General features: G+C 38.4%; 1 protein-coding gene across 1 annotated transcript; it reads right to left on the bottom strand.

Annotated features, from left to right (window-relative positions):
* On the bottom strand, nt 1-21,080 carry LOC127415268 (RNA exonuclease 1 homolog). Its single transcript, XM_051653950.1, has 16 exons — nt 20,751-21,080; nt 17,077-18,884; nt 16,539-16,643; nt 14,916-15,132; nt 14,587-14,735; nt 14,343-14,480; nt 12,987-13,107; nt 10,918-11,043; nt 10,647-10,784; nt 10,278-10,391; nt 10,073-10,146; nt 9,628-9,738; nt 9,296-9,411; nt 9,059-9,197; nt 2,334-2,454; nt 1-272 (listed from the first exon to the last, which is right to left on the bottom strand). Exons 1-16 carry the CDS (start codon nt 20,929-20,931, stop codon nt 184-186), a joined length of 3,747 nt encoding a protein of 1,248 aa, XP_051509910.1. The 5' UTR covers nt 20,932-21,080; the 3' UTR covers nt 1-183.
* Between the last annotated feature and the right edge of the window lie 2,857 nt (nt 21,081-23,937).

Raw genomic sequence — 23,937 nt, 5'->3', positions numbered from 1 at the left:
TCTCTCTCTCTCTCTCTCTCTCTCTCTCTCTCTCATTCAAACTGCAGCATTTACTTTGACGCAGTTCATCCAAGCCAAGTGACGCACAGCCCATTATGAAGGGCTTCACAAACTCTTCCTCTACGTCACTCTGTTCATCGAAAATCATTCCAGGTGGTGACATAGAGCCAGTGGGGTCAAAGGTCATCTCTTCACCTTTGCATCCTCTTTGATCTTCCAGATCATGAGCTCCATGCAGGCCCGTGCATCCTCACTGGAGTCATGCCCCCCCACTGTAAGGTAAAGGACAGTTAGACATGAAACACACATACACTGGTGGCCAAAAGTTTGGAATAATGTACAGATTTTGCTGTTTTGGAAGGAAATTGGTACTTTAGTGGCATTCAACTGATCACAAAGTATAGTCAGGACATTACTGATGTAAAAAACAGCACCATCACTATAGACTGGCATGTCTTAAGGTCAATATTAGGTCAAAAATGGCAAAAAAGGAACAGCTTTCTCTATAAACTAATCAGTCAATCATTGTTTTGAGCAATGAAGGCTATACAATGCTTGAAATTGCCAAAAAACTGAAGATTTCATACAAAAGGTGTACACTACAGTCTTCAAAGACAAAGGACAACCGACTCTAACAAGGACAGAAAGAGATGTGGAAGGTCAGATGCACAACTAAACAAGAGGATAAGTACATCAGAGTCTCTAGTTTGAGAAATAGATGCCTCACATATCCTCAGCTGACAGCTTCATTGAATTCTACCCGCTCAACACCAGTTTCATGTACAACAGTAAAGAGAAGACTCAGGGGTGCAGGCCATATGGAAAAAATTGCAAAGAAAAAGCCACTTTTGAAACAGAAAAACAAAAAGAAAAGGTTAGAGTGGGCAAAGAAACACAGACATTGGACAACAGATAATTGGAAAAGAGTGTTATGGATCTTAACCCCATTGAGCTTTTGTGGGATCAGCTAGACTGAAAGGTGTGTGAGAAGTGCCCGACAAGACAGCCACATCTATGGCAAGTGCTACAGGAAGTGTGAGGTGAAATGTCGCCTGAGTATCTGGACAAACTGACAGCCAGAATGCCAAGGATCTGCAAAACTGTCATTGCTGCACGTGGAGGATTTTTTGATGAGAACTCTTTGAAGTAGTTTAAGAAGTTCTGACATTTTTGTTTCAAACTGTAACAGTAATTTTTCCATTTAATGTCCTGACTATACATTGTGATCAGATGAATGCCACTTTGGTGAATAAAAGTACCAATTTCTTTCCATAAGTGTAAAATCTGTACATTATTCCAAACTTTTGGCCACCAGTGTACAGTCCAGTGCAAGGTCAGAATTTAACTTTTCCATATTTGCCCGCTGGACCTAAATAGGGCATTTGTTTTTCCCGGACTATTTTTTTGTGTCATCCTTTTATGTCAAATACTTAAATTTGACAAAAATTCTCAATATGAATAACTAGATTGAGAATGTATTACCTCTTACCCATAAACTTCAATCAGAGACATTTAGCAGAGACGGCCACTTCTATTAAAATGAATGGGAGAAATCGGAATGCCCAATGGTCAATGGTCAATGGTAGAAAGGAAGTTCCGCCTTACAGGTAAAAGAGCCAATCACCTTTTAGATACAGACATCGCCTGTCAATCAACTCGAGAACGCACATGCGCATTAGCTATGCAAGCCGGGAAAATGTTGTTTTTTTTGCATAATCTGAGGTAAAGAAGCACAATTTATGATACCAGTGTATCAGTGTGAAAAATGTTCTTTGACTGTAATCTTGACCAACAGTTTGAGATTTTAGTCTTTCCTCATTCAAGTAGATAAGAGCTGCACTTGTATGCTGCTTGTTTACATAGAAAAATAGCTGCCAGGGAGCATACCAAATATGACTATTTAGTGGACTGACTTGCTAAAAGACTTAGCTTCAATCAACATCAACTCATACTTTACAGTATAAAGTAATATGTATAATTAGGTCTATGTATTATGGGGGCATTTTTTCCCACTATATTGTGAATTTCAGGGGCATTTTTGTCACCTTAAGTGGCATTTTTGCCCTGAGCCCTGCTTAATTTCTGACCCTGGTTCAAAGCAAGCTTTATTTAGATCCTAAATAACCATTCATTTCAATAAATTGGTTGATTTGGTTCACAAAATAGGTCTGAATAATTTGTTCATGATCACGAGGGCAAGTAAATGATGACGGAATGTTCATTTTTGGGGGAAATATTCCTTTGAATCCACCAAGAAACGCATCTCAGTACAGTCACATTTTGTGGCTGTAGAAACAGCTGATATTAAGAAAAACACAGAGTAACATCCTCACCGTTGTCCTGTATGATTTGTTTGAGGTATTCGGCCATAAGGTTTCGTAGGGCCCGTTTGTAAGGCAGACCCAGGCGATGAGGAAACACAATAGCCGTGTCCACGACCATGCTGTGAATAAGCTAGTAAACAGAGAACATATGGAGACAAGATCAGGACAAAGAGCAAGAGCAGACAGCATCATTATTAGCAAACATTCATTAAAAGACAAAAAAAAACAATGATTTTGTTCCAAACCATAGTGAGCTGCCTTGCTGTCTAATGCCTACAAAGGTAGCTACCATCTAAAAGGCAGCATCCTAACCCAAATTGAACCATGGAAAGATTAATCATGATATATTTTGATATTCATGATTTCCAGATTTTTTTTTGTAAGAGATAAAATATTTTTTTCTTTGAAACTACAGACACAAAATTTAAATAATACTGGAATGTATGGATTGATTATATTACTCACACTGCCCCTTACTTTTTTGTTTTGTAAAACCAAAAATAGCATTGTGTAATTTGCATCTACTTATTTTTGTTTGGTTTATGGTTTTATAAGTGCTGTCAGTCAATTACAATTCTTAAATCGCGATTAATCGCATAATGTTTCGTAGTTAATCGCAATTAATCACAGATTTTGAAAGTGCTGGAATTTGACATAATATATACTTATTTTCCCGTCAAAATGCATTTATTTCCATCTTAGGAAAGAAAACGCACTATATTTAACAATACAATGCTTTATTAACACTTTGCAAACAAAGCCTTCCACAGAATAAAGATAAAAATGTACTAAAATAGCACAAATTCAAGTAACATTAAACGTTTCTCCAAAGTCCAAGTAAAAGTTTACTAGTCCCCACATAGGTTACATATTCTTTTATTTGTTTGTTTGTTTCTTTCATTTTTTACACCATGCCAGCTTCTATGGCTATATTCATGGCGGGAACCAGGTTTAGTTATTTAAAATAGTTAAATAAGTTAAATGAGGTGTTTAAGATTCATTTTCCCTAAAAACCTTAAAACTAAATTTGGATTCACTTGATTAAAAACCTTTTGAAAAGAATCAACTGAATAATACAGGTTCCTCAGATGTGTAGAGGTATGACAGTCCAGTAAAATATGTTTAATGGATAGTGGGTTCTGACAAGATGAGCACTTTGGTGAATTTTCTCCTGATAGTAAAAATTGGTGTGTGAGTCTTGTATGTCCTATCCGGCATCGTGTATAAATGACTTGATCCCAGCAATTATTAAAAAGGAACACATATCTTGTTCCAACAAGATTTATTTCTCATAATTTGTTGTTTAAACATTGATCCCACTCCGACTGCTATTTGTTTTTGATATATACATTCAGAGTTGGTTTCAGATCTGTGGAAGGTATAGGGCATTTTCCTGGTTCAGTAGATAGTGCTTCTCTGGCAGCTCTGTCTGCTTGTTCATTACCGGAGATTCCTGAGTGTCCATGTACCCAGCAGAAAATAATATTAAAACTCTTTGATTCAAGAGATGACAGTTTGATTAAAATCTTATAGTAGCTTCCAATGCTTCAAGACATGATTTTGAATCAGTTATTATAAAAAAAATAAAAAAATGTTGTGGAGCAGTCTCAATAAACTTCAGTGCCAGTAGTAGAGCGTTTGCCTCTGCAGTGAAAACTGAACTTTGGTCAGGGATGCGGATACCCTGATATAGTTGGTTTGTTGCAAAAGCTGCTGCCACTTTATTTCCAGATTTAGATCCATCTGTGTATATTGGGATATGTTGTGGGTATACTGCTCTTATGTCCAGAAATTGTTGATGGAAATCATTCGGATGCATTTTGGATTTTTGGTTCCTTGTTAAATCCAGATGGATTTTAGGCTTTTTGAGATCCCATGGGGGAATTTTGCAGAAATGTATCTGTTCTACACTGTTTAGATCCACTTTCAGATTCTCCAGATGGGTTTTTATACGCAGGCCAAATGGACAAATGAAACTTTTTTTTTTTTTTTTTTCATATATTTTTGAATGCTGAAGTGGGAAAACTGCTGAATAGGCTGAGTTTTCTTTATTTGTTTTAAGTTTGGTTGCATATTGTAAGGCCAACTTTAGGCGTCTGATTTCCAAGGAAGGTTCATTGGCTTCCGCATAGAGACTTTGGATTGGTGATGTTCTGTAGGCTCCCAAAGCTAGTCGTATACCTTGGTGGTGTACAGTGTCCAGAAGTTGTATGTATGACTTCCTAGCTGATCCATAAATGATACTTCCATAGTCCAGTTTTGAGCGTACCATGGTTCTGTACAAGTTCATGAGAGTTGAGCTGTCTGCTCCTCATTTGGTTTGGATAAAACCTTTAAAACATTCATAGCTATAAAATATTTCTTTTTTAGTGATTTAATGTGAGGAATAAAAGACAGTTTGTTGTCAAAAGTGATACTCTTTAACAATTTTAATGGGGACTCCATCCATAAACAGCTCTGGTTCATTGTGTAACGAACGAAGCTGACAGAAATGCATACAGATGGTTTTCGTTTCTGAGAACTTGAAACCGTTCTGTGTTGACCAGGAGTGCATTTTGTTTATCTTCAAATGGATTTTTCGTTCGATAGTATTCATGTACTTGCTCTTGTAGCAAATGCAGATATCATCTACATATAAACTACAGAGCACATCAGAGCCAATGACTTTTGCAATGCTATTTATTTTAATACTGAAGAGGGTTACTGATAGGATACTTCCTTGGGGTACTCCAAGTCCTTGCATTGGTTAGTCAAGGTGTTTGCTATTTTAACTCTAAAAAGTCTGTTCGATAAAAAACTTTCAAAGAAGATTGGCAGTCGACCTCTAAAATTCATTTGGTACAAATCCTTTAAAATTCCATGTTTCCATGTCATGTCATAGGCTTTCTCCAAATCAAAGAAGACAGCTACAATGTGTTCTTTTCTGGTAAAGGTGTCATGAATATAGCTTTCAAGACAAATAAGGTGATCTGTAGTGCTTCAATCTTTCCTGAAACCACATTGGGCGTTACTTATGTGGTGTTTAGATTCCAGTATCCAGACCAGGCGATCATTGACCATCCTCTCCATTGTTTTGCATAAACAACTGGTTAAAGCTATAGGGCAGTAGTTTATGGGGTCGTTATGGTCTTTTCCTGGCTTTGGAATAGGTATTATTTCTGCTTCATGCCAGGCAGATGGGATTTTTCCCGATATCCAGATGGAGTTAAAAATTCTAAGGAGCATTTTCAGGGAAAGGTGGGGTAGATTCTTTAAAAATTGATAGTGGATTTTATCTGGTCCAACAGTGTCGTGGGACTTTTTAATGGCTCGCTGTAGTTCTTCCATAGAAAAAGGTTGGTTGTATGTCTCTGTGTTACTGGAGCCGAAGTTTATCTTTTCTTTTTCTTGTTGAGCAAGAAAAGTTTGAAAAGCAGGAAGACAGTTCTCAATTCAAAAGTTTTTGCTAGAATGTTTGCAATTTCTTGTTTTGAAGTCAAGAGTGTGCTGTGCTGTTTGATATGTTGTATTTGAGGACCGTTGTTTTTTCCTTCATTTTCCGTATCAGGTTCCATATTTTGTATGATGGCGTACTTGTCATGTTGGAAACGAATCTTCTCCAGCTTTCCTTTTTTACTTCATTTATAATTCGTCTTGCTCGTGCTCTACTCATCTTGAGTTTGATAAGATTTTCAGTTGATGGATGTCTGAAGAACAGTCTTTCAGTTTTTTTCCTCTCTTTTATAGCTTCCTTACATGTATCATCAAACCATGGAAGTCGTCTATGTTTTATGTTTAAAGATGTTCTTGGGACTGTATCATTAGCTATACATACGAGCGTTTCAGTGAAATTTTGCATAGCATCTGGGCTGTCTTCTGGAAACCGTGTCAGTTTCTCATGACAGGGGGTTTGAAACTGATACCAATTTGCTTTTTTAATTTTCCATCTTTGTACATTTGTTTCTTCCTCTCTGCCTATGGTGGTTACAATGATTGGGAAATGATCACTTCCACAGAGGTCATGCCAAACTTTCCATGAGAGGTCTAAAAATAATTCAGGCTGACAAATTGTTAGGTCGATTGCAGAGTACGTTCCATGTCCTGGATGTAAATTGGTATTCAATCCATTATTTAAAAGACATAAGGTGTGGTTATCTATAAAATCTTCAATCTTCTTTCCTTTTGTGTTACAGTGATTACTGCCCCACAAAGTGTTATGACAATTAAAATTTCCCATGAGAATAAAAGGAGATGGGAGCTGAGCGATAAGGTGATCTAGGTCCATGTGTGTCAAGTTAAAATTTGGAGGAATGTAAATAGGTTTGGAGACTGTAATGATTTTCTGCAAAGTCAGGCATACTGCTGTTGCCTGTAGGTTGCTATTCATATTTATATGACTATGGATCACATCTTTTCCTTTTAAAATGGTTGTACCACCAGAAGCCCACTTATCACTGGGACCGAAAGTGTTAAAACTTGTAAAATTTTTAAAAGAGAGAGTACCGTCTGGCGGTAATTGTGTTTCTTGAAGACATATGGCTAGAGGGTTAATAATTGCTGTTAGACGCTGCAGCTCCATAAAATTTGCCCTGATACCACGACAGTTCCATTGGACGATATAATTTTCCATTACCTATTAGGGAGAGTAGGGACAGTTTTCTTGGTTCGGCATTTAGGGGATGGACTTCTACTACGGTATTCATTCTCTTTCATTTCCACATCTTTTGTTTGTTTTGTCTTTGAGGCTTCATCTTGGGATACTTTTGATTGTGAAGAACTTGCTTTACCGTTGTTTTTATTTGCCTTTTGGTTTCCTGTTATTGAGCTCTGACTGGAGTGAATGTCATTTAGAAGAGTTTCGCTCTGGGTTCCTGTGTTCTTCATCTTTGGGGGAATATCACTATGGTTAATGGTTTGGGGTTTGTCTTTATGCATCCAGGTGATATCTGTTATTCTTGTGACGTTCATTACTCCTTGGGTCTTGAGCTCATGCTTTATTTCTTCGTCATCCACATCATCCAACTCTCTAGTTCGGATTACTCCTTTACTGTAGTTCAAAGTTGGATGAGGAGATGTCTTTATTTGAACTCCAGCTAACATGCTGACATGTAGTAGATTTTCAACATTTGCCTTTTTACTGCATTCCACAAGAATCTGTCCAGATCGTAGTTTTTTCACTTCCTTTACTGTTCCCGCTATTCCTGCAATACCTTTTTGTATAGCGAAAGGGGAAAGCTTGATGATTGGAGAATCTGGAGCAGCAGCTTCAATGATGAAGAATTTTGGCCAGTCATTATTACTCGGCACAAGAGCACGTCTATTTTCTGAGGTATTGACGGTATCCAGGTCCAAGAAACGTTTTTTTGAGGTGTGTTTTGTAGCCATGTTTTGGGTTTTTAGTTTCATCATCTCTGCTCCCCACCCACCTTGGAGCCCAAAAGTAAGGGATGCACAGTGCCGCAGATCTCCAGCAGATTATGCATCAGGGATACAGGGATGATATACTCAAGCAAAATGAGCAACAAGTTGCTCAATTTACTTGACTGACCCTTAGCCAATGCCTACTGGGAATCTGAGAGATATTTGATGTTCAGCTATCACAGAGTATTCACAGGGCATGTCTTGACCAGCCGATTGATTGGATCGAGCCATTCCAACCTCCCGTCTAGGTGAAGTAGGAGCCAAAGTACCGTGTTGAAATAGTGGAAGCAGCAGCAAACCACATTTCTCAGGGACCAGGATCTCTTCCTCCACCGACACGGGTCGCAACTCATGGCAAACGAGTCGTCCTTTTCCTTATTTCTTATAACAGAAATGGGATAATAAGGATCTATTTTACTCCAGGTCTTTACAAGAGTGATGGATAAAACTTTTTGCTGTAACCCCAGAAGGGGGGGCTTGAGGGTTGTTCTCTCTTGCCCAAGGAGATGACCCTAGCACTACGGAGGGAAGGAGCGTGCCACTGTTCCTTACACGGGCTACCATCATAAAGATGGGTCCCGAGCCGTACCTGGTACATATTCATTTAAACTCTCATCCTTCACAATATTAATCAGCTGACAGACTGTGGCTATCCGCTTTGTTACAGCGATCGTGAAGCCGTGTTCATGATTCACGTCAGTGCAGTTTTCGTGCTTCTGTGGTAATTAAAATGCGCTATAATAAGGCTGAAAAATACTTGATTTCTGTCACAAGTTCCATCTAGGCTTGTTTTATACAGCAAATAGCATTAAAAGCTCCTTTCACCATCACTTTATCACTGACACTGAATCACTGCTGTGTGTGTTTTTGTGTGTGCATCAGTGTAATGACTCCAGGCGGACACATCGCAAAAGTTCGCCCTTCCAACCAGTGTTTATGTTGGTTTATGCTAAAGGTAAATGACTTAATCGCAATTAAGAAAAATGTAAACGTTAAACTTTTTTTTAATTAAATCGCATGTGTTAATATTGAAAGCTCTAGTTTTTGTTGTATAGTTTATGTTTGTATGATTATTTTGGATAGAGTAGCTACTATCAAATAAAAGATAGATGCTTTATCCTCTGGATAATTGGAAAATTACTTTTTCTAACGCAAAATGCCAAAAAAATTGCCAAAATGAGGTATATTAAATGGCAGCACAATTTTTTTCTGCCAACAGTTTGTAACAGCCTTCATGATGGGAGTGTTCAATGCTGTCTTGTTAGAAAGCCCTCTTAGAATTTACACACCTAAGAAATATTCATAGAAACAGTATAAATTGTGTTTGTGTGAACCTTAAGGGCAAACAGGTCACTCTCCAGACTGTGTCCAATCAGAATGGATTCAGCATTGAACATGCTCAGTAGCACTGCCTGCACGTCTCTCAGGGTGATGGTGGTGTTCTCCAGATCATCCTGCGTCACACCCGAGAACCTGAGCAACGGCGCACACACAAAGCAGGCATCAATTTTATATGTTGATTGAAATTGGAGAACAGGACTTTGAAATCATGCTCTGAATGCAATACCTACCGTGTGTTGTAATCCACTACTTTGCTCGCCGGCTTGACAAACGTATCATACACGACCTTGAGCTCAGAATTAATGACAGTCACCCTGGTCAGCTCCAACCCTTGTTTTGTGTAGCACTTTGAGAACAAAAAAATAGATGAAGAGGTTATAGCATTTACATTGATTCAATACACTGATTACATAGTAATCAAGTAGTTTGTGCCTTTATATTAAGACTATAGACATGATTTATTCACATACAACTGCATCTTTCCTTCATGAGCATGTGCATAATTAAAATGTGCACCTTACCTGTGAATGTGCGTGGGTGTTTTAAATAACTGTTTTCTTACCATCTCACAGTCCAAGGCGTATACACCTCCGTTCCCATCTACAGGTAGCCGTTTGCTAAAAGTCTTCACATAACCATCTAAAGATTCTTTCCGCCCATCTTGTACGTGTTGCTAAAGAAAACAGAACAGAAAAAAAATAGGTGTTCTAATCCTTTAGAGACCTCATACAACTTACTTAATATGCTCGTCTTCAATGCAACACTCCAAACACCTTATTAAAAGCTTTGCCTTATTTACATGTAGGTTATGAAATGAATCCATCCAACTAGCAAAAGACTTATGTCCACAAGATATCTTAAGGAATGGTTTGCTGGACTGAAAAGTATTTAAGAAAAGAAAATTTGCAGAAACTTGATTAGACTAAAAAAGACCTCAGATGAAACTTGAGGTTCTGAGTGACTGGATCACAAAACATCTGTAAGATCAGACCGAAGATCAGACTTACTTTAGACACTTCACATCCAGGAGAACCAACCGCACCAGAACAGCAGTTATAAAGTGTTTCCCAACCTCCCGGCACTAAATAAGACACACACATGCACGTCACTTTTTTATTTTATTTTATTTTTTTTATTTTTTAAGTATGCATATGCATTTTAGCTGCCATGGCAGACTTTTTTCCCCATGTTTGCACATGCACACATACCCACCTCTGTTTCTGCGTAATCTTCCCCAGTGGTGACTGCACTCCTCCTTACGCACACAGCTGCCATTAGCGTTTATCTTGTACTCAGCACCACATCTGCAACACACTTTGGAAAAAGCTGAGAAAGACAAAAGACAATTAGTCAAAAAATGAATAAAACAGTTCTACGAAATACAGGAATGTAGTCTTCAGTCATAAATATTTAAGGTAATAAATGACTTGTGTGAATTATGTTGTCTGCAACTTATGTTCTTGACCAATAAGGTGATAATATTTGGAGCGTAGTGCCATCTAGTGGTTTGGCTGTGTGTTGCAGGGTGTATTGCATATTGACAGTGAAAATATACTGGTGTGAGACCATAACAAATCTTACGGTCATTATTCTTCTTTTCTGGGAGGTTATGGACTACAGCATGACCCGAGATCTCGGGATGAGGTCTGGGGTAGCCATGCTCCTCCAGCTGTTCCTCCGTCATAAGGTAACTCTTCAATTTCATGTAAAGAATGGCACCTGGAACACAGCACAGCGCATAAACACACATACCCCTTAGTCTTTAGTAACACCCCACCAATATAAACCAGGCTGTACAACCATGAAAACGTCCATCTAGACATGAAATGAATTGAAAGTGGTAGTAATGTACCTTTAAGGTCCATATCTTGCTGTTTGCCAGAGCGGTTGATGGTGAAGCTGGTTGTAGCAGCAAGTCGACCACCAAGAACTCCTTCATGGGACTGAGCCTTTCTATTCACAGATACTGCTGGACTCTCTAAGGAACAAATGGCACCAGGAACACATTATCATATGCAGTCTTTCATGATCAATACCATCTTAAATGCTTAAATGGAAATCTGACCAAACCCTCTAAAACCATTAAGTATCTGGGAACCACTTTCGATCCATCTCTTACTTTTGAAGCCCACATTAGAACCATCACTAAAACTGCTTTCTTTCATCTACATCACATTGCACGACTTCGCCCCATTCTCAGTTTGAAGGATGCAGAATCACTAGTTCATGCTTTCATATCATCACGTCTCGACTACTGTAACTATCTCTTTACTGGCCTACCAGCTAAAACTATTGCCCGATTACAATACATCCAAAACTCTGCAGCTAGAGTTCTCACTAACACCAAGTGTTCTGCACACATTACTGCCATCTTGTGTAGTCTTCACTGGCTGCCTGTCTCATGCCGTATTAAGTTCAAAATTCTTCTCCTGACATACAAAGCTCTCAATGATCTGGCACCTCTACATATGTGATCTGCTGCATCCATACACACCAGCATGCACTCTTCATTCTTCTGATTCCAAATTGTTGTCTGTCCTTAGATTTCATCTATCCACTTTTGGTGGGAGATCCTTCAGTGTAATTGCACCTAAACTGTGGAACTCTCTACCTCAGAGCCTCCATAACATTTCTATTTCTATCTTTAAATCTCAGCTTAAAACACATCTTTTCTCAGCGCATTATCTCTCTATTTTCCCCCTTTGTAATTGAGATTGTTACTTCTGTTGAAATGTATATTAATGTACTTTGTCCTGATAAATGTATATGGAGTGTAAAGTGTCCTTGAGCTTGCGGAAAGGCGCTATATAAATAAAACATATTATTATTATTATACTAATGATCATGATGTTAACAAAACAGTTGCTAGTTAAATGCTATTCAAAGTTACCTCTAAACTACAAAGACCCAGATCACAATCCATCTCATTCACTGTTATTCCCTTGAGAAAGGCACTTAGCCCCTTGTTAAATGCACACTACATGACTCAAGCTCATCTCCTTTGATGTTTTGAGTCGGTGACTGGTCTGCAACGAGAAGTCTCAGATCTCACGACAAACGGTCTTGTAGTGTGTGCACACCTGCGACACGCCCTGACAAGTCACAGATGCTTTTCAGCTGTTTTTTTTTTCCCTTTGCAAATAAGTGCAAAAATGGGCGAGAGCCGTTCTTTCACATTGAGTGAAGTTATCACGAATAAACTGCACGAGTTTGAGAATGAATTTCGTTATCGTAATTTTAAGCTATCTTTTTGAAACAGGACAATGCTTAAGACAGCTGTAACAGCTGTTTTTTAGCCGGTTGCATGCGGATTTAAAGGGAAAAAGCATAAGATCTGAACAGTTTGAAAAGTGAATGCACAATAGGGACAGATATGAGACACACATAAATTAGAAGCTCAGTTACTGCACTAAAATATCTCCATAAACCTCATGTTTGCGTAAAATTTAGAGAATCTGTGTGCTGGTTTTTAGTGCTTTTGTTCTCTTCCTTTACTTTTTTGTGATTCATTATCATACCGTAATACACAGACATAATGTATGTCCTCATGAAATCACTCATGGGACTCTCCCCTCGAAATTCAAACTTAAGTGTTCAAAAGAGATGACCAGGTGTAACGGAGATGTCTCACTTGTACACTTGTGATCGATTCACACAAAAACGTATCTTAATACCAGGTGTACACAGGGCCTCAGTCGGGGACAAATGGTTGTGTAGTTGATACATCCAGTCTGTGGCCAGTCATGTACTGTAGTGTGCGCACCAGCACAACGGAAAACAAGACTGTCGTAGGGTGCCGACTGCAAGTCGTGTAGTGTGCGTTTGGTTTAAGAAGACATAAATCATATGGCAGTTGGTCAGGATCTAGCAGTGGTGTAAAAGCAAGATTAATTTGTGTGTGTGTGTCTGAGTTAGACGCACTGATGGCAGGAGATACAGGTGTGGTCTTGCTGCGGAGCTTCTTCAGTGTGTTCACAGCTACATTCAGGTAAATGTTCTTACTGCTGCTTCTGTCATATACCACCTTCTCCTCCTCCAGAGCCTGAGAGCAAATGACACAACCACAAAACAGACATGAATCCAACCAACACACATTCAGTAATGATATATACACCTTAGATAACCTCTCTCTGAATGTCACATAATGTTTTTACAATATACAATTACAAAAAACAAATCACAAACTGTAGAGCAATTTGCTTATACAGCAGCTATATAAAAACACAAAGAGCTCACTATTAAAGGAATAGTTCACCTAAAAATGATTTTGAATTGACTCACCTTCATGCCATCCCAGATGTGAATGATTTTTTTTTTCTCCCCAATTTGGAATGCCCAATTCCCAATGCGCTCTAAGTCCTCGTGGTGGCGTAGTGACTCGCCTCAATCTGGGTGGCAGAGGACGAATCGCAGTTGCCTCTGCGTCCGAGACTGTCAACCCGCGCATCTTATCATGTTGATAAGCGTGTTACCACAGAGACATAGCGCGTGTGGAGGCTTCACGCCATCCACACACAACTCACCACGCATCCCAATGAGAGCGAACCACATTATGGCGACCACGAGGAGGTTACCTCATGTGACTCTACCCTCCCTAGCAACAGGGCCAATTTGGTTGCATAGGAGACCTGGCTGGAGTCACTCAGCACGCCCTGGGATGTGAATGACTTTGATTATTCTGCAGAACACAAACAAAGATTTTTAGAAGAATATCTCAGCTCTGTTGGCCCTTACAATGCAAGTGAATTGTGATCAGACTTTTGAAGCGCCAAAAAAAAAGTAATAAAGTATAAAAGTAATCCATATGACACCATTGGTTTAATCCATATATTCAGAATTGATATGATAGGAGAGGGTGAGAAACAGATCAAAATTTAAGTCATTTTTACCATAAATCTCCACTTTCACTTTCAAAATGTGAAAGAAAACAAAAAGGGGAGATTTATAGTAAAAAAAGGACTTAAATACTGATCTGTTTCTCACCCACACCTATCATATCGCATCTGAAGATATGGATTTAACCACTGGATTCGTATGGACTACTTTTATGAGGTCTTTATGTGATTTTCTGAACTTTAAATGTCTGGTCGCCATTCACTTGCATTGTAAGGACTAACAGAGCTAAGATATTCTTCTAAAAATCTTTGTGTTCTGCAGAAGAAAGAAAATCATACATATCTGGGATGGCATGAGGGTGAGTAAATGATGAGAGATTTTTCATTTTTGGGTGAACTATCCCTTTAAAATTGACTGGTAAGAAAGTGTTGGATGATGTACCGTCTGAAAAGCTTCTTGTTCAGAGGGACAGAACTTCAGACACTCGTCTATGAAGATGTTGAGATAACGCTGGCGAACATTAGTGGGAACCTTTGCCCCAAATTCAGCGGGAATGACAGGACGATTCATAGTAGGGCTCTGTAGGAAGAAAGGGATGGGCAAAAAAGGGATAACAAGTTAATTTAGGGCAAAAAAATAAGGCAGCCCATTTGATGATGTTTATATTAATACATGGAGGCTTTGCCTTGAGTGTAGGGGTGTGAGCCACTCTCTTCTGCACTGTAGTGGATACGGTCTTTGAAAGGATGCCAGCTGATGTATGAGCTTTCACAGGAATCTGATCTGTCGCCGATGTGGTGGGTGACAACACCTGTTTGCTGGAATTAGCTAGGCCTGAAAATAAAAGAGCATAGTCTCAATATAAACATAAACCACTTACAAGATTAAGTGCTACAATCTGCTACTATCAGAACTACTGGGAGCCATTATGTATTTCAGAACATAACAAATCTGCTTTTTAACTCATGATACCTAAATCCTAGTAAAATAAGATATAATGGGGACCACTCATACCAGGCTTTGAAGAGGGCAGGGAGGTATTTGGCCGGTGTGCCACCCTCTGTTTTGCTCCAGAGAGCCCAAGAACTGGTTTGGTGGAAGCAGACGCAGTCTTTACTGCAGCAGCCAGCTGTGCCGCCTGCTGCTGGGCCTTCTGCATACGCTGGAAACAGATCTCCTGCGCAGTCACCCTCCGATGTGGCATCGGTACAGCATTCAGTGATGTCTCCGACTGAATGAAGATGATCATTATTGAAAAATAGATGGAAAAACAGAAAATGCAATCTGATTGAATACAATACAATTTGACAAAGATTTATTGGAAGTACGCTACATACTGCTCTACAAATGTTATAAACTTTATCCACTTGTCCTAATTTCAGACACTTTGCATTTTGATCTTATTTAAAAACTCATAGAAATGACTTACGACCAAACATTTGTTGCACAACAAATAAGGATAAAGGGGTCGTCATGAGGAATTAAATTTTCCTTGATATTTTAACATATAAGAGGTCATTCTACTATAAAAACATACTGTAAATTTCAGAACTCAAAACATAATACCAATAAAAGCATTTATTGAAACCAAGCTGCAAAAACACCTCGTTCACTACTTCCGTGTCTTTCCTACATCACTAGGAGGCTCAGTAATTCATGACCGCCTCTACAGCAACAACATCAACTCCTACTTTAAATCATCTTACTCTTGGCCCTGCCCACTTGCGCTCAGTTCGTAAACAGAGAGAGAGAGCAGGACAAACAGGCCTAGTGTGGCCTAACTATTCTTGAACACCAAAAGGGACCCATCTGGACTATTTTGAATTATTTTTTGTATACAAGCATGCGTTAGACAGATGTCTTTGTTGTCACATATCTCGTGCCGCTTTAGACACGATTTCAAGTTACAACTCTGAAAAGAAGACCTCATTCTGTTTTATTCAGCTGAGCTGCGTCTTGAGGTTTTAAACACAAACGCATCCTGGATGCGTCCTTGGACCCATCTGCACAATTTTTAATTGTTGGTGTACGCAAACATGCACTAGATGGACGTCTTTGACCGTATTGATGCGTTTTAGGCAATGTGCACCTCAGTGCAGGATGACACTGTATATGTTTTGGACAATGTATGTGTGTGTTTTTTGGGGGGGTATATCAGCTTGGATTGCTTGTGCACCAGCCATAATAGGATTCAAGCTTTGCGAAGGAACAGTTATTGAAGGATGGGGCAGTTAAAAACACTATTGGACCCTATCACAAAACTGTGAATAAACAATTTCATTCATAATTATTTCAAATATCGTGACTGCTTAGTTTATGGTGCTGCTGTGCATGAGCGAACAGTTTAATATATTCGGATGCAATGTGTTGGATGTGCATTGTGTAAACTTTGAAAATGTGTTTTATAATGTTGTGGAGATTGTTCATTCTCTTACATTGTGTTGTCTAATATGGCTGTAAACAGTGGGCATTTACATTGAAGTTTAAAGGAGGTGCTTAGGCCAAAACCGAGCGTCTCAGACAGAGGGCAGAGACAGGGTGAAAAATTATCATATATTACAAAATGATGAAAAAACAAATGTATTAACATTATCGAACATTATTAAAGAACAGGTCCATCAACATTCCAACACTCACTTTTCCTTGAGCTTGAAAATGTGACACCCTCTTCTTCTGGCCAGGAAAGAGAGAAGATAAAGTGCTTTCTGTGTCTTCCCCCTCCTCCTCCTGCTCCTGTGAAGGCTAAAATGCACACATGAAAGTGATACTGAAACTGTCAGGTGCACCACAATAATATATTTATAAAAATTCCACTACTAGTAAAAAACTTTGCATAACGTCCTTAAAAGCCCATAATGACATTTTGAGGCGCAAGAACATACATTAATATTTGTACGCCATAATTTTCCAGCAGAAGTGTGTTTTTGTAAATTGACAGCTGTCATGAGTTTACAATATAGCTGTATAGTTTTTTTTTTTTTTTTTTTTTTTTTACATAATAAATTATTTGTAGGCTTACTTAGGGGTTTTTTTCGTAAAGAAAATTAACATTAAATAAACAAATATGTTTCTACAAATCTTAAATACTGGACTGACCAGAAACAAACCTTGTTGAGTTGTGAACAGTCTGATGTCTAAATTTCATAAAGCAATAAGCAATCCCTGGCTGAGGTACCTGCTTGGCTTGTCTCCCTTTATCTTCCATCTTCACCTCTTTGGATTCATTAAATATCCGCAGACACTCCTCCATCGGGTCAGAATCATACTCCATCTCAGCCTGCAGGCTGGAGTAGTCCACTCCTACATCATCATCTCCACCACCATCATCAGCCTCATAATCATCCTCTGATGATGAAGATGTAACTTCTGAGGTTTTCCTCTTATTATTCATAACACTTCCCCGTTTAAAAGCAGAAGCCGACTTCCTCACTATCCTCTCGTCTTCCTCATCTTCCTCTTCAGCACTCTCGGCACCAAACAAATCCACGTGGCTTAGATTCCTCTGTTTGGTCTCTCTTGCCTCTTTTTGATTGGAGGCTGAGCTGTTTTTTTTACTTTTCTCTTTATTGCTACTGCTATTGCTGCCATGACTGCTCTTCTTTTTCTCCTTCTCCTTTCCACTGGTCTCAAGTTTTCCGTTCTTGTTGTCTTTGGATTTGGACAATTCCTTGACCGTTTTCATGGGCTTGTCTGTTCTAGGCTTCTTGGAATCGCTACTTTTATCTTTTTCCTTTTTGCTCTGGTCGCTTTTCACCTTCCCTGACTTGTTCTTGTCAACACTGTTTTTTGCCTCAGTACTTTGTTTCCGCACCTTTTCCGAATACTTTTCTTTAGATTTACTGCTTACTTCTACATTCTTACCTTGGATCTTGTCTTTTTTCATATTGTCTTTACCTGAATTCTTTGATGTCTTTTCCCCACTAGAACTTCCTTGTCTTTCTTTGTGACTGTTACTTTTTTTACTTGAGTCTTTCTCCTCTTTTTTCAGTTTTTCGGATTTGTTACTTTTCAACTGGACACTTTTTTCAGTCTTTTCAGTCTTTTTTTTAACTACCTTTTTACTTGTCCTGTCCAGCTCCTGGGACTCAAAATCTTCCGATTCACTCAGTGAAATGACATCCTCTGTTCTAGAGTCCTGCTTCCTTTGTTGTCTCAATGTACCAGCATTTGCATCAACTGACTCTCTTTCTTGTTTCAAGACTGTTTGGATCCCCTTGAGCCGCAGTCGGCTTATGGACGTCGGACGATACTCTGTCCCGGAACTTTCCTCATCAGATTCAGAAAAACTAGCGGTGTATTTTGGGACGTCGGCCTTTGGCGGCAATGACCTTGGTTTCTTTACCGTTGGAACATACTCCTCATCCTGCGATTGTTTTTCCCTTTCTGCGTGGTGAAATCTCTTTCTCCTCTCTCCTTCTGAACACAAAGTCCTCCGTTCTTTAACAGTCAGCTTAGCGGAGTAGTTTGAGAGTGGGTCGTACTCCATATCCGTGGAGGGTTTGGAATTATCCAGCGTGTATTTACACTTGACAGAACTGGTGCTGACAGTAGGTGGTGGGGGTAACACCTTTTTAACTTTTGCTTTGGAGACAGTAGTCGGCACGTACTCCAGCGCGTTTGCATTACTACTGCAGTTCTCAGAGTCTAAAGTGTATTTATTGGAGCGTGGGGTAGGGTTGTATTCAGTTGCTTGTCCCATTTGATAGCTTCCAGGATCGTAGCCCTGATGGGACGATGCAGCAGTGGGTCTATGTCTCTTAACAGAACTAGTGGTGGGCTCATATTCCTGGTCTCCAATCTGAGAGAGTTTCTTCTTGTCCCTCTCCATTTCGCTGCGAACAGCTTCAATGGCCCTATTGACCAGTTCCAGCTCAATGGTGCCCAGGTCCACATCCTGACCCGCCGACAGGCTTGATGATGGCTCCACATTATAATGCTCTCCTGATCTTACAACCTCCGGACTGAATGGATCATAACCTTTTTCTGTCAACAAAAGTGCAAAATAGATTTAAATTAGATACACAGAATAAATACACTAAAGAATCACAATAATCCATCCTAATATATATATATATATATATATATATATATATATATATATATATATATATATATATATATATACACACACACACACACACACACACACACACACACACACACACACACACACACTGGCAGCCAAAAGTTTGGAATAATGTACAGATTTTGCTCTTATGGAAATAAATTGGTACATTTATTCACCAAAGTGGCATTCAACTGATCACAATTGTATAGTCAGGACATTAATAACGTGAAAAAATTACTATTACAATTTGAAAAAAATGTTCAGAACTTCTTAAAATACTTCAAAGTGTTCTCATCAAAAAATCCTCCATTTGCAGCAATGACAGCTTTGCAGATCCTTGGCATTCTAGCTGTCAGTTTGTCCAGATACTCAGATGACATTTCACCCCACGCTTTCTGTAGCACTTGCCATAGATGTGGCTGTCTTATTGGGCACTTCTCACGCACCTTACAGTCTAGCTGATCCTACAAAAGCTCAATGGGGTTAAGATCCATAACACTCTTTTCCAATTATCTGTTGTCCAATGTCTGTGTTTCTTTGCCCACTCTAAACTTTTCTTTTTGTTTTTCTGTTTCAAAAGTTTTTCTTTGCAATTCTTCCCATAAGGCCTGCACCCCTGAGTCTTCTCTTTACTGTTGTACATGAAACTGGTGTTGAGCGGGTACAATTCAATGAAGCTGTCAGCTGAGGACATGGGAGGCATCTATTTCTCAAACTAGAGACTGATGTACTTATCCTCTTGTTTAGTTGTACATCTGACCTTCCACATCTCTTTCTGTCCTTGTTAGAGCCAGTTGTACTTTGTCTTTGAAGACTGTAGTGTACACCTTTGTATCAAATCTTCAGTTTTTGGGCAATTTCAAGCATTTTATAGCCTTCATTCCCCAAAACAATGACTGACTGATGAGTTTCTAGAGAAAGCTGTTTCTTTTTTGCCATTTTTGACCTAATATTGACCTTAAGACATGCCAGTCTATTGCATATTGTGGCAACTCAAAAACAAACACAAAAACAATGTTAAGCTTCATTTAACAAACCAAATAGCTTTCAACTGTGTTTGATAAAATGGCAAGTGATTTTCTAGTACCAAATTAGCAATTTAGCATGATTACTCAAGGATAAGGTGTTGGAAATGGGGCCTGTCTAGATTTGATCAAAAATGACTTTTTTCAAATAGTGATGGTGCTGTTTTTTACATCAGTAATGTCCTGACTATACTTTGTGATCAGTTGAATGCCACTTTGGTGAATTAAAGTACCAATTTCCTTCCGAAACAGCTAAATCTGTACATTGTTCCAAACTTTTGGCCGCCAGTGTATGTGCATCAACTATGGATGTATAAACAGTATATAATTTATATTGATATATTAAATGTGTATTTTTCCTTTTCATTTCAGATCTCATTTCATACAAAAATATCCAATTCATGAGCTGACAAAAAATAACATAAAATTTTTTGCAAAGCTAAATTAAAGTTGTATTAGCAGCCAATCTCCAGAGCTTTCTGCAAATGTAATTGTTTACTGAGCTTTTGCCAGGTGTACATTTAAGGTAAACTGTACAGTGCGAACACTGCAGCATTTCTAAAGGACCATAAAAATGCTCGTCATCATCAACAATATTACACGTTGGACTAGATAACACCTGCCAAGACACATCCACAAATAATACGGAGTGTTGTGTTTCTTTGTTTAACCAGTAGAAAGCTTTTATGCATTGAAGAACCCAAAGACCCGTTTGAACAGAAAGAAAACATGTCATCAAAGAAATGTTGGATTCACCGTTTGGACTCGCCGAAAGCGCTTTAGTCTTTCTGATATCGTATTTCCCAGAGGAGGCTCGTCTTTGTTTGCTGTGCCTGAAGTGACAGTAGGGTCTGCTGCACTCATCTCTACCGGCTTTCCCTTTATCACAATAAAACGGGCAGTCAATGCCACGGAAGAACCCGGTAGATCTCAACATCGCTGTTCATTACCACGGTCACCTTATTCGCCTTCTAACTCGTATGATTTGTCCACCACGTGCGTGGTCCTTCGCATGTCCGTATGTTGCCACTTTCTTTAGGACAACAACAATACTTCCTACGACGCCATATTTTATGAGCGACAGCGTGAACCAAAGGTCCCCATCGCGTCGCGTTTTTACGTAACACAGTTGACTGGCCCATTCGCCTGTCGGATGTGACGTAAAGCGTCACGCTTATTAGCGCACCAGTTTGTCGCTTCAAGTGATAATATTGAGCTCAGCCGACTTAAAGGCTGTTTTACACTTTATGTAATTATTATAGAGGCTTCATATATCGTCTTTATTCGTGGAATTGAAAGAAAAGCTTCTATGCAACTGGAGGTACAGATATAGGTTTTTGTAGGTGTGGTAGGATATCGTGGGTGATTTTGTTTAGGTGAGTGTAGGAGATCAAACATTAGACAATGTTCATAATAACGGACACGACACAATTTTATTTTATTAATGACATTTAGGTCCGATTCCATCCTTCCTCCGGCGCTTCTCATAGCTGTTAGACGCTGAAAAACAAGAACAAATACGCGGAAAGTTAATCGGTGGCCTTAGACCACTTTTAAAATGGAGTAAGTCATTAAATGTGTACTCCATAACTTTATATAGAAAGTGTTTTATAAAAAAAAAAAAAACCACACACCTCGTAAATACATGAATTGTAACTTCGCAATCCAGTCATATTCGTAACCTTATAAAAGCTGCGTTATTCTACATGGAGAGGGTCCGCACATGGGGGCTGCCATGTTGCATCACATGAACAGCGACACTTAATCTCAGTAACCGTCCTGTTATTTGACACTTACTTTCACTCACTGATTAAAGTAATCATGGCTGCCTGTGAACGGCATCTGAAAAATGAGAAAGCTGCAAAGCCGCTAGTCAGCAATGCAAGTCCAGATGGTAAGACAAGTTACGGAGTGTACCTTTAAATATAAAAAGGTACTACAAACAAATAGCACGTGCATGCAAATTATATATATATATATCCATCTCAGTTTTTATAAGGGAGAGCTTACGCACCTTGTAAGAAACTTAATACAAAATTTGCTATATGCAATTTAAAATCAATTTACATTTGCTATATGGTCCACATTCACACACCATTAAACCTTTCCCCAAACAGCAGTACTTACCAAACTCCAAACCCCATCATATGGGATTTTGGTCTCACATTTATAAAGGTGCATACACCTGAGAGCCATTTAAAAACTTAATTAGAAGGACAGCCTCTCAACCTGTAAGAAGTGGGGTCTCATTTGAATCAAATTGAAATCATCATCATAATCATTAGCAAATTATATATAGTTTTAAACAAGTCTTTACCACATGGGTTGCTGCTAAGTAACCCATTCATATTATGGCACTATGCGTCCATTTTTGTTTTGTTTTCATGAATTAAAAAAGTGAACAGCAATAAATTATTCTCTCTTAAGGTGGACCCAGAGACTATTTAGAAAAGACTTTGGTAGAAGATGAGAGTAACTCACTTAAACCTCCTGTTATGTTCGAGTCATTTTTGCCCGTTCAAGAGCTGAAAACAGTGAAAACGAATCTTTTGTCAAAATGCCTTTCGGTTATCCTCAACATTGACTAAATGAATATGTTAAAAAAGTTTGTTATTATTCACACACCTTCACATACTGCCAAAACTGTGTGTAATACACCCACACACACACACACACACACACACACACACACACACGTTGGTATTTGTGGTTTACGAGGACTCTCCATATCCATATTGTATTTTAAACTGTACAAACTATATATCCTATCCCCTAACCCTACCCCTAAACCTATACCTCACTTTCTGTGTTTTTAAATTTTCAAAAAATATATAATTTAGTATGTTTTTAAGCCTTTTGGTTTATGAGGACACTTGAGGTTTATAGCATAATTACATGTGTATAATCTAAAATAATGCTACTGAATAGTCCTCGTAAACAATATATACCTGAACACACACACACACACACACATACACCCACAGTTATTTGCAGTTGTTAAACTGCACAATGTTGATATGACAATGCTGACAATGTTTTTGTTGTACAATAATATATGTTCTTTTCCCCCCCCAATATTCCTATGGTTGTAATGCTGCAGAAAATAAACCATGATTATGTTTTTCTTTCAGGCTAATTAAGTTTGTAAGTAATCTACATATCAGCTTATTTTAAGTACTGTAAATCCTTAGAGTTTCTGTACAAGAGTAGTATCACAACTGACATTTAGGTGGCGCTCTTTCCAGTTAAAATTCTACTTTATAAGCCTGTGTTCAGTCTGAAAAAATGTAGGATAGCCTATGCCAATTTTAATGTCCATAATTAATAGATAAGTCAAGTGTGCTGTAAATCTACTGAAAATCTATTGAACTCTGTAAGGTTAACATCACAGTTCACACTAAACCTTTTAAACAGCAGGGTTAATATGATGCAGGTATTTGTCTCCCATGGAAATAAGAAAAACATAATAAAGATTAATATCCAAAGAGAAAACATTTGACAATAAAATAAAATAAAGGCCGTCGTCATTAGAACTTTGTCATAAGGCTAACACACGCCAGAGGGAGACATAGCACAGTGTAAAATGTAGTAGAAGCGCTCCTTTATTATCAATGTGTAAAACATGAGTCCCCATTTCCCTTAATTAATAATAATAATACCTTTGAATAAATGTAGTAGCTCAGAGTGCTTTACAGTGTGAACTTAATACTAATTTACATATTCAAGTAATTATATCAAGTAATATATACTTTTCACTGGTACACTTATATAATTGATGTAATTTAAAGTGTAGACAAGTGTATACTCAGACACTCTTCTACTCTACACATGTACTCTTATACTCTATTATAAATATAGAATTACTACTGTGTATGTATATATATACATACAGTAGTAATTATATATTTATAATATGTTAATATAAACAAACTTATAATCAGCA

This window comes from Myxocyprinus asiaticus, chromosome 24 (genome assembly GCF_019703515.2).
Source record: "Myxocyprinus asiaticus isolate MX2 ecotype Aquarium Trade chromosome 24, UBuf_Myxa_2, whole genome shotgun sequence".
Taxonomy (NCBI): domain Eukaryota; kingdom Metazoa; phylum Chordata; class Actinopteri; order Cypriniformes; family Catostomidae; genus Myxocyprinus; species Myxocyprinus asiaticus.
This window is presented reverse-complemented; position numbering and strand designations above follow the sequence as displayed.